This window comes from Azolla caroliniana, unplaced genomic scaffold (assembly GCF_043228905.1).
Source record: "Azolla caroliniana isolate FFs.n. ecotype wild unplaced genomic scaffold, voAzoCaro1.0.p SCAF_18, whole genome shotgun sequence".
Taxonomy (NCBI): domain Eukaryota; kingdom Viridiplantae; phylum Streptophyta; class Polypodiopsida; order Salviniales; family Salviniaceae; genus Azolla; species Azolla caroliniana.
The window spans coordinates 17838955-17851119 of NW_028230453.1; the positions used below are offsets into that span (position 1 = coordinate 17838955).

Here is a 12165-nt window from a genome sequence, read left to right on the forward strand (position 1 = left end):
CAGAATTGTCCACGAGTTTTGCTAATTTCTTGGGTATGATTAGTAGTCCTTCAAAGAAACACTTCGAACTTCCGCCATGAAGGTGTAATTCCATTTATGGTTGTGAAATTATAATATCTAGTTACTAAATCTATGGAATGGGAAACATACTCGACATGGGAATCTATGTGGGAGGGTTACCCATGGATATTAATGGTAAATTCAAATGACAAATCCACAAGGGTTTAAATTATCATTGTAGTGCGACATTCGATGATTGTTAAGTTTGTTAGTGGTCACCACAATTCAATGTAGGGTGGTGACCTAATAAGTATACAAGAACACATTATCACATGGCTTATATGTCACGGCAGTTTGTGTATAGACTATAGAGATTAAGGTTCGATTATGTCATAAAGTATACACAAATGGGGAGCTTAAGGTTGAATATTTTATAAGTGAGCACATATCATGATGGTAGATATACACAAGCAAAATGTTTCTTGATTATGAAATGGTTTATAAATACAAGAACATGACACCAAACAATCCATGTCAGGCCTTCTCCAAGGGGGAGAGAGAGAGAGAGAGAAAACAAAAAACATATTGAGCACACACATGTTGCTAGACACTTTCTATGTGTATGCTACGAGACAAATCATGCATTCAACCCTAACATTTCATACAACCATCTATGAGGTTTGGTCTAAAGTCTACCGATGAATAAAAATACAACTCATAACCAAGCTGGGATCAAGACATGGAGTGTCTTCTAGCCCTACGAGACGTACGAACATCAGCGTTCGATGACACTTTGAGGCCACTCTCAACATTGGAAGTATTTCGGCCAAAAGGGTTAAGCTTGCCCAACTTTCTACTCATCGACTCAAAGAATCTACTCTTTCCTCTAGTACCATTGCTAGCATTATTAGGGGTACCATTATAGCCCACTATTGCCCTTTTATCCATTTTCCCTTCTTCTATAAATTCATCATCCTCATTCGTAGATTCTTCACCCCCCCTCTCAGACCCTACCTCCTCTGCTCTGATTTTATTATTAATTTGAAGCCTTGTCTTCATTCTATTTACCTCCATCTTTAGCTCCATGTTCTCTCTCTGCATTGCTGCCATGTATTCGCGATCTTTCGGCGATATAAGTGGCGTTGTATTCTCATTAGTGGTAATTCTATTGTTGCTATGAGGTGATTGATCTGTTGATGTCACATTTGCATAGTTTTTTCTTAGCCTCATTTGTTCAAAGTAAAGTACTTGCACTGTCACTTGCACAGGTAGTCTCTCATTTTGAGCAGCATGCCGACATGCTTCTTGTGAAAGCTTTTGGCAATCCATCAAGCTACATATCTTCTTTCGATCAAGCTCATCGAGCCCAGGATGAGCCTATGAGAATTAACTTTAATGCATTAGTCATGAGAAGAAATTGTGAAGTGCTCATGTATACAAATAAAATACATGCACGTGCATGCACACACATACATATTACACATCCAATCTCCTTTCATGTGTGTGGGGTGGAAAAACATTTGTCATCTCCACACACACACACACACACACACATCTACATACATGATCATCTCTGTTTTTCTTTGTTGTTTTCACAAGCATCTATTCATACTTAGGAAGTTTGTGTCCCTCTCAACCTAGGGGACAATAACCTCACTTTGGGTGTTAGTGGATACAACTGAGCACAACAAGCGAGATGCATATGTACATGTTGATCTCTTGGAAATCAAACTCAATTGGCAAGAAATTAGTAAACAAATAATTAACAAACAATGGGTACACTTCATAGTCTTTTGATCATAGGGTACACTTGAAGAGATTTTATCAATTAAGAAACAAGAATATGGTACACTTAAAGTGTCTTAATGAGATGGCATAAAGAAACTCTACAGGGCACATTTTTTGCCAGATCAACTAAATGACATAAAACTAAGTTAGATCTGGAGGATAATTGCAGCGAATTTAAGAAGCGGAGTGTATTGATGGTGAGTGCCAAAAGCTAATTTGATCTCGATTTTACTATCTTAGTTACCACATGATCACCCACACACCATCTCATGAACCTTTACTTTCTTGCCCTCTTGTTTTATTTAAAGCCGAGGGGGACATGCCTAAGTATCCGAGGGACATACACATTAAAGTTTTGAACAGGACGAGACCTAAGCACCCAATCAGCACACTTAAAAGTCCTTGTTTCCATGTGATGACAAGTAAAGGAAACATTGAAAGGGAAATTCATCTATACCTTTGGGGGGCTAAGTACTTGGAAGGTCTTTTAATGATTTGATAGGTATTAATTATTACAAGCAAAGTGTTAAACAATGAGAAGTGGTAATTGACAACATTCATGGGGAACTTGATGAACATCTTGCTAAGGAAAGTGCCTATTAATAATGGAAACAAAAGAAATCAAAACACTTCAAAAAGCGAAAAAGCGAAAATCTTCTCGTGTTACAGTACCATGTTCACACACAAATGACAAGTGACAAATTCATACAACAAAACAAGCCCATGGGAAACATTCCTAGAGATGGTAAAATGAGAGTAAGAATGTGCTAATACCTTTAGGTAGATGTCGATGGCACGGTACAAGCCGTCGTCGACCACACGAGCATACTCCGGCATCAATTCGCCGAACGCCGTGAATTTCGCAGCGCTAAGGTTCGCGTCGGGCGCAACCTCCGCGAGGAAGTAGTCGAGGAGGCGTGCAACCTTCATGATCTTGCTTTGTGGGGGGCTCGATGAGCTATAGGGATCCGTCGAGCTCTGGTCAAGGTCGAAAAAACTCTGCATCTCGTCGGGTGGTGCGTTGTCTAGCAGATCACCCTCGGATCTCATCCTATCGTACTCCAGGAAGCTTACGACGATCCGGGCGACCGTGTCAAGATCGAACATGGTCGTGTCATCGGTGGTGACACACGAATTGTAAGACGGGATGAGGAGGTCGTCCACGGTCGCTTGCTCCAGTTGCCATCCGATCCGCTTCTCGAGGTCGATCCGGCACACGATGGAAGCGTCGATGAAGATGGCGGCCCGGAGCATTGCGAGCAAGAAGCCGACCGAGCACACGTTGGGCTGGCTCGGGAGCATCACCACGAGCTTCTCCACGAGCTCGTGCTCTGCCGACCGCTTCGCGGGGTCGGAAGGGCGGCGGCCACGCTTGAGCTTCGCCAACGAGCTCGGCTTCTTGAGGAGGCCTCGGAGTGGCTGGGATTGGTTGGCGTAGTGCACGACCGCGGCGGCGAGGCTGTCGGGGCGGACGGTGCCGTGGGCCTTCATGGTGGAGATGACGCGGTGGAAGAAATTGATCCCGAGGAGGGAGAGGTCTTCGATCCACGATTCGGCCGGGGTGCCGAGGGACGGCCGGGACGGCCTCCGGGTGGTGGTGGTCGTGCTTCCGGGGGAGGACCCGAAGTGGTGGGCAGTCGGGCTCGACCTAACCGAATGCACGGACGCGTAGCTTAGAATGTGGTCGGACACGGCCTTCCCGGCCGCGGCCGCCACGCATTGCTTTACGATCCCGAGCTCCTCGGCCATCGGGAGGAGGTCCTCGCACGAGCGGAGGACGAGGACGATGTTGTGGAGGTTGTAGTGCGGGGAGCGGACAATGTGGTGAGTGAGGTAGGACTCGGTTTGGGAGATGAGGTTTCCGGGCGTGTATGAGTCCGACATGTCGAGGTATTCGGCCGCACACCGGAGGGGCGCGACGGTCCTCGGGTCCATCTCGGACACTTGGCCATAGCAGAACTTGGCCACTAGCTCGAAGGTCTCGGAGCCACCCGGGAAGCAGTCCGAGGCCGGTATCTCGATGATCACGCTCGGTGGTTCGGGCCCGCCATTTGTGGCGGCCGCGGCTGAATCCTCGATGGCCCGACGCATCCATCCCGAGTGTCTCATGAGTGGGAACTGTTCCACAATCAATCTCCCTCATCATTCATCAATTATCAATTATCAATTATGATCCATCATGCATTAATTATCAACCATCAACCATCAATTATCAAATATCAATTATCAATTATCAATTATCAATCATCATTTATCAATCATCAATTATCAATCATAAATCATGAATCAGCAATCATCATTCATCAATTATAAATTATCAATTATCATTCATCAATTATCGATTATCATCCATCATTGATTAATTATCAATTATCATTCATCATTCATCATTCATCAATGATCATTCTCATCAAATACCAATGATCATTCATCACTCATCAGTCACTCATCACTCATCAATTATCATTCATCAGATAATATTACAGCAACTATGCACTGGATTGGTGATCAATCAATGGTAGATATACCTTGTGGAGCGCATAAGAGACACCATCAACAATCACCGAGACATCGCTAGTGGGAGGAATCTCTTCCTCTGAGGGATTCCTGCACCAGAAACCAATCGTTGTAATTTGTATCGATCAATCATCAGTTGATTCAGGCAAACGATGCCTAAATTATGACTATTTTTTTTTTAAACCTAAACCTATTTTTTTAAAGAGAGCAGAAGATTAATCGAACCCAAAGACCAATGACTCGATCGATTGAAACCCAACTAATCAAAAGACACAGAACACAAGTAGATCGATTGAAAGCCCATAACGACGGACGGAAATCGTAACCCAGGAGCAGATCAATGGAAGTCCGATGGCAAAAAACCCTAGCAGATCGATAGAAGCTCAATAACAACAAACACGATCAGATCAATGGAAGCTCAGTAACATCAAACAGTCGTAGATCAATGGAAACCCGAAAACAAAAAAGTATTAGCCGATCGATGGAATCCCAACACTGAACAAAATTAGCAGATCGATGGAACACAATTAAACCAGTAGATCTGATGCCATATATGCACGTACCTATGGGCGATTTTGCCATTAGCATTAGCGGCGCCATGGGATCTCATTAAATCATCAGTAGTATTATTCGCAGATTCAGTATTAGCATTATTGGAGGAGATATGATTGTTACTCTTATAATTAGTGACGGCGCCCATTTGCCGATGAATTAGGATGGAATGGAAATGGATTGGTGGGATTCGGACTTATTAGGCTAAATTAATTTCTTATGAAAAATAGCTGGCAAATTAATTAAGTAGTTAACTAAGCTGCATAAACGCTATTTTTCCCATTAGGTGATTGATTGAGATAATGAAGGAAGAAGCAAAAGCAAACTATAGCCTATGATATTTATTTATTTATTTATTTATTTATTTTGCACCTAATTAAAAATTTAATCAATAAATTCTGTAAAATCATTTAATAAATGCAATATGTATAGATAGCTAAAGAAAGAAGAGCAGAGAATAAAAGAAAAGAAGGTGCATTTACTTTGAGTGGGCTAAGAAACATAAATAACAGAAAACACATTTTGTTTTATGATTAGTTTTATTTTTATTTTTATTTTTATTTTTATTTTTATTTTATATGAATAATAAAAAACATATTTTATATATTTATTTATTTATATAAAAATCATGAAGCTTTTTGACTCTTTTTGTTTTTAATGGTTTTCAATGTTACTACATACATACATAATTTTAATTGGGTCAAAGAATATTGTGGATAGGGTTGAGACACACACACACATATATATATCCATCCATTTCTTAGATCAATTTTGGTGATGGCTTGATTGATCATGGTCTCCTTTTTAGCCTCATTTGCTCATCTCTACTCTATCTTTGCTTTATTTAGCTATGCCTCACTCCCTCGTGACGCCCCGTGACTTCTGGTCCCTTTGCAGGACAAAACCAATGCCACTCGCTACCTGCTTCCCCTAGTTTGCCACATACCCACTCGCCATCCGTTAGACTCTCCCTGCCCCCGGCTCTTACTCCACCTTTTCTAAACATTGCTTAAATTGGTTTCCTCGTGTCCGAATCCGCACTTTTCGGGCCGTCCTATTGGTATGACTAATACTACTACATTTGCCTTGCTCGAACCCTTAGGAGATGTTCTGTTTTTTAACTTGCCCCTTAACGACGGAATTCGTGTTGTGTGTCTTTTCATAATAAAATCCCATGATGATGATCTTATTTGTCAACACCTAGCTCAGTTTGTGGTGAGATTGGTTACTTGCTTTTTGTCCTTAATGATGCACAACCCACACCCTTGGTTTATTAACAATGCAAGCAAGAGCTAGTTGCCAACTTGCTAATTTACCCGTGGGGTCAACCAAAGGCTTACCCTTCCTTGCTCTCCCATCTATTCCCAAATTATCACCCAACATTGTTCATGTTTCAAGTGTATTGAAATGAGTTATATTTCCATGCAATTCCTACCCGCAACGATTCGTTCTTATCATCTCCATAGGTTTGATCATTGGGCATAACAACTTCTCTTTTTGGATAAGGATAGTATAGCTAAAACTCTGTGTCATTTAATAATGTGCGTACTTTACACACACTCGTTATCCTAAGACAACAACTTGTCCTTTTCCTTTTCTCAATTATTGATGTCTAACTAGTCTATACTAAGATGTTTTTTTATGGAATTCGTTTTGGTCGAACTCATTGCTCAAGGACCAAATCAACACTTGAATCCCTCTTAAGCCAAAACATCTAGGATAAGATACACCATTCGTTAGATGTAGTGGTAAGTTTCTATAGGAGAATTGTTCATTTTCTGTGGGTTCTATTTGTACATATTGTGTGCATTCATCATTGTCATATTTATACTTGATTAATCTATGGTCCTCATATTGATATTAATAATGCGAGAGGTGAGGCGCCAATGAAATCCTCTTGGAGGAATTTGTGAGAAGGATTTTTTTTAGCCTTCATTTGAATCATTTGTAACCTCAACTATAGTTTCAAAGCTTTCGTTGTTTGCAAACCCGACAAAAAAAAAAAGCTCAATGTGGTCACATAAGAAGTGGGACATAGTGAGAGGGAGTGAAATGTAGCAAGATAAGCTCATAAAGTTATTGCCTTTGCTTTGCACCATGCATAGGCATGCGTCGAACTTGGTCAAGTTTTCATGATTAAGAACAATGAAAGAGCTTGGCGGTTATTCCAAAGGTTACAATGTCACACATTGTTTTTGAGAAGCATGCCACCATGGATGAAAGTATAATCCCAAATTGGATTCTTTGGAGTGGCTCTCTTGCTAAATTGTCGTGTTGTATCATTTATCCCTTTTGCTATTTTAAAGAGCTATTTCTAAGTTTAACTCTAGTGTATGCAATGAACTCTTGAAACCTTTTCGAATAGCCTGAGCCAACATATGAAATTTTGTTGGTTTTGGCCATTGGCATATTCATGGTATTGAACTCTCACCTTTTTATATATCAATCATACAAACTTTAACTTGCTTGTGATATTGATGTGTAATATCTTCATTATTGTCGTTTCATTCATGTAGTAATGAGGAAGAGGAAGTCTCATTGTCCATGGATTGGAATTTGAAAAGCCTTGGGTTTTCAACTTATTTACAAAGGGATGATTCATGTTTTTAAAAATGACCATATTTCGTTTCAATACTTGAATGTTTTCTTCTCTTTGTTTAATTATTACGTAAGTCATAATTTTTAGAGAACCCAAGTTCAACTCCCCCCCCCCCCCCCCAAATGGGCTTTTGGCCTTGTCCTACATGTCTAATTTGAGAACTTTAATTATATATCTATCAATCCATCATATTTAAATACCTACAATAACCATATTCATTTATAGATGACTAGATGGGAAATAACGCGGTCTCTTATTGTTTAACTTGCTTTAGTAAAAGATAAACATGTACAAAAGGGGGCCCTTCATCACATCCAAATGGATGAGTGTGATAATCTCCATTGACTAATTTCCATGAGCATTTTGTCAAAAGAGATAATGTTTTGCCCAATAACTACATGGCAGAATCTACATAACAAATCAAGGTTTGCCATCTAAGATAGGATTGCCTTTTGACAAATCGGATGTAGATATCATTTATAAGTACCACTTTAAAAATGCACAATTATATTTTGCACTAAATACTTTGTTTGATACCATGAGGCACAAGTTGTTCATAATTGGCGAAACATGACCTTAGTCAATGGACATCGTTCACAAGACAATGAATATGATTTATAGACACAATAAATTACAACTTTGAAGAAACATCCAGCTTGCTACTTGATTTAGTATATTCTGCAACCAACTCCACGTAGATAATTGCAAGCAAAATAAGTCTTTGGAGCTTGCCAAAGAAACCGAGGGGCATATAAAATAAAACCATGGTAGATTTATGTGTGCCGCTTTACATTTGTAGACCCCGAAGTGTGAAAGGATGATAAAGGGAAAAACCATAAAATTCATTCAGAAATTGAGCTTATTGCAATTTATTTAGAAACTCATTGTCCTTTCTGCATACCAGACGCCCAACTTGGGAATGTCATAATAAGACACATACACGCCCAAAGAAAATGACAATATAATTGTGTTCACCTTTGTCCTCTAGTAATGATTTTCGCAATGGTGTTTAAATCGAATGTGTTATCACTATATCATATGTTTGCATGTTGAGAAGAAGAAGGAAAATATGTTCTGGGAATAAGTCTTTGCATTAAACGTGCGTGTGGGCATATATGTATGACAACCCCCCACCGGCCAACCCACACACATGCACACACATAGAGAGGGAAGCTCTCCCGTAATAACTTTTCCAAAAGTTCAATTGTGGTGCGGTGAAGGAGACCTTGGAATAACAAAAGTTTTAGATATATTTGGGGTGGATGGGGTTGACAAGGGACCCATTGCATTAGACCTTGACCTGATAGCCCTATGGATAGTCATTATAAATTATATCGGGCGCATTTTACAAAAAGAGACATGAAAGTTTCTAAAATGTTGAAGCATTACATGGACAATGAGAAAGATATCGTACAAAGAATAATCATAAAGTTCTATCTTGGTGTGGAGGATGGTTGCTTTCATCATGATATGTTACCTTTTGCACAATGAGAGATATATGTGGTTAATTGTAATTAGGTCTAAAGGTTTATAAGCCATGGCAATGAGTTCAATTGGACATGTCCATTGAATATGATAATTGAACAAACATAAATAAGACATTGTGAATCAAAGGGGTCGATATTCAATAATCAATCAAGTTGTGATGTGTGTGTGTGTATATATATATGTGTGTGTGAAAGAGACATACAATGTTATATCAATTTGTGAAATGATGGATGAAAGTATGGCAGGTATGGACAAAGATTTGAACATTCAAACACAACAAGATAAAAAAATGAGGACACAATACCATATTCTAGCCAAAACATATGAGTGCATAATAAGAATAATAATAAGAGCATGGTTTGCTTGTATTCAGAATTACCTATGTATGTTTCAACGAGGCTACCAATCACATGAAAATTAAGATCCAAAGACTGGGAGATTAGGAGATCCAAAGACTAGGAGATTAGAAGATCCAAAGACTAGGAGATTATCCTCAAGATTGGGAGCTTTCCACTCCACTATATGAAAAGATCAAGTTAAGTTACAACAAATCCATGTCTTTCTCAAATCTTGGTTTCTACTAGACATGTGGACACACAATCCCCATATCCCCTAGACACACATATGCCTATATCCAGTAGACACACAGACGCATGTACCCACTAGACACACAAATGGCCATCACTACAAGACACATAGATACCCATCACAACTATGCACACAAATGGCTATCACTACCAAACACATAGATACCCATCACAATTAGACACACAAATCTCAGGCATGGCTACTACAGACATTGACCCATCATGACCACATACATAAATGTCCACTGCTACGAAACACACAGATAACATAAATGCCCATCACAACCAGACACAGAGATGCACATCATTACGACGCACACACATCCCGCCCATTGCCACGAGACACATAGATGGCCATCCAGACCAAACACATGCATATCCATTGCTAAAAAACACACAGATCTCGCCCATCACTACCAAGCACATAGATGGCCATCACAACTAGACACATATATGTTCATTGCTACTAGAAACAAATCTCGTTCATCGGTACCAGGCACATAGATGGCCATCATGACCAAACACATACATGTCCATTGCTACCAGTCTACCAGACACAAAGATCTCGCCCATCGCTACCAGGCAACAGTGTAGGCACATAGGTGGCAATCACGACCAAACACATACATGTCCATTGCTACTGGACACACGCATCTCACCCATTGCTACGAGGCAATGCAGGCACATAGATGGCCATCACAACCATACACATGCATGTCCATCACTACTAGACACAGAAATCTAGCCCATCGCTACTAGGCACATAGATGGCCATCACAACCAGACACATACATATCCATAGCTACCAAACAGAGAAATCTCGCCCATCGCTATCAAGCACATAGATGGCCATCACAACCAAACACATACATATGTCCATCACTACCAAACGTATCTAACAAAGACACACGAATGCCTATTGCTACGAGACATTATCCAACCAACACACAAATGTCAATATCCATCTCTCCTCTAACAATCGGCAACGGTTCGGTTCGAGAGGGTCAAAACCCAACCGTTTAAATTTTTTGAAACCTGAACCAAACCGAACTGAACCACGAAAACGTTAAACCGAACCACTAAAAAAATTTCAAACCATTAAGTCATTAAACTGGTAAAACCGCGGTTTTGTGGTTCAGTTTCGATTTTCAACTTAGGTCAATTTTCAAATTTTAAACTTTAAAAATTTCATTATTTTAAATTTAAAAAAATCCCCAAATGCGAGAATAAGGCATGGAAATGAAAAGATGGTTTAAGAACAATTTTTTTAATTGTTTTTTTATTTTTATTTTAAAAAAGAGGAAACTGTTAAACCGTTTAAACCGTTAAAGCCGCGTTTTTGTGGTTTGATTCGGTTCAAACCGAACCGTTGCCGACTGTTACAGTTTACTCCCCCCCCCCCCCCCCAATTCTCATTCTTTTCTCACATGGAGAGAAAGAAAGTGTGAACAGACAGAGAAAACCCTAGACCAAACCCCCCTCTTTATCTCTATTTAATCTCTCTGCCTCTGTGATTCTAATCTCTGCCTCTGTGATCCATGGCCTCCTTCTTCAGCTACAGATTCCTTCCTTCCATCGCCTCTTCCTCTTTGTTTCTCTCTGACAGGATTTGAAGGGCAGAGTGGAGCGGCAACAGCAGCTCTGAAACCCTACTCGCCTCCTCTCATTCAGGTCCTCTGAGTGAGAATGGCGCTGGGTGTTTCTCTTTTTGTATTCGATGTTGCCTTTCCTTAGTTACCCTTCACAAATCCATGGGTATTTCCCCTCTCGCTCCTCCAGACAAATCTGCAGGGTAAGAGTTTGGGCAAGGGGCCTCTGGGTTTCTGATTGGTTTCAGTCAGTTATTCATGCTCTCCATCTCTTCCCTTTTTATGCAGTTCTTGGGTCGAAGTTGCGTGTACATATGTCTTTCGTCTTCTTCTTCTGTTTGAATCCCATTATATTATAAATGAAAGAAAAGCTTTTTGTGCTCGAATCTGTATAAAGCCATAGACCCTAGATCTCTCTGAGTATGAAGAGTTTAGCATTATTTTCGAGTGACCATGAAAATATGCAGATTTTACATTTCTTATGAAGCTTCAACCTGAAACCCTAAATTGAAATCAGCAAATATAGATCATTTCATATCAATCATAATGAGGATGTAGAAAATGAGGGGAATGTTCATTCTATAGTTCTCCAAAGCTCGATATATCTTTCGCTATAATGTATGCTAAGAATTTTTCTGTTATTATCCTCCTGGTTATGAAATGAAGGGTTGAATCACTCTAATCAAAACACATTGAGCGGTAATGAACAAATGCTGACCCGCAATGCAAATTAATCATACGTAAATTTCTGATAAGTAACTTCAATTGGAATAGCCTTATCATAGAATTCCGGTGTGGCTATTCACCAAGAATTTCTGTGATAATCCTTCTGGTCGTGAAATGAATGGAGGAATCATTCTATCAAAACGCAATGAGCGGTAATGATTCAATACCGACCCTCAACGCAAATTAATCATACTTTATTTCTGATGTGTAGGATAAGGGGATGTGTAGATAAAGGAATAGTACAAATGATTTTTTCTTGATTGGTAAGAAAGTTTTATCTTGAAAACTAAGAGATTGCTCGTAATAAGCAAAAAGCGAG

At 39.8% G+C, this 12165-nt stretch overlaps 1 protein-coding gene and 1 long non-coding RNA gene across 3 annotated transcripts; one reads left to right on the top strand and one right to left on the bottom strand.

The window, feature by feature from the left end:
- Positions 1 to 463: 463 nt before the first annotated feature.
- LOC147852563 (BTB/POZ domain-containing protein At5g48800-like) lies at positions 464 to 5145 on the bottom strand. 2 transcript variants are annotated; one of them, XM_087334031.1, is made up of 5 exons: positions 4869 to 5145; positions 4317 to 4395; positions 3410 to 3906; positions 2563 to 3373; positions 464 to 1377 (listed from the first exon to the last, which is right to left on the bottom strand). In XM_087334031.1, the coding sequence occupies exons 1-5, from the start codon at positions 5003 to 5005 to the stop codon at positions 733 to 735; spliced, it is 2169 nt and encodes a 722-aa protein (XP_087190157.1). In that variant the 5' UTR covers positions 5006 to 5145; the 3' UTR covers positions 464 to 732. The 2 variants fall into 2 exon arrangements, with proteins under 2 accessions (XP_087190157.1, XP_087190156.1); XM_087334030.1 differs by having other exon boundaries at positions 2563 to 3906.
- Positions 5146 to 10975: 5830 nt separating this feature from the next.
- LOC147852564 (uncharacterized) lies at positions 10976 to 11500 on the top strand. The gene is made up of 2 exons (XR_015531456.1): positions 10976 to 11323; positions 11409 to 11500. It is a non-coding gene; the product is annotated as an uncharacterized LOC147852564 (long non-coding RNA).
- Positions 11501 to 12165: the final 665 nt, after the last annotated feature.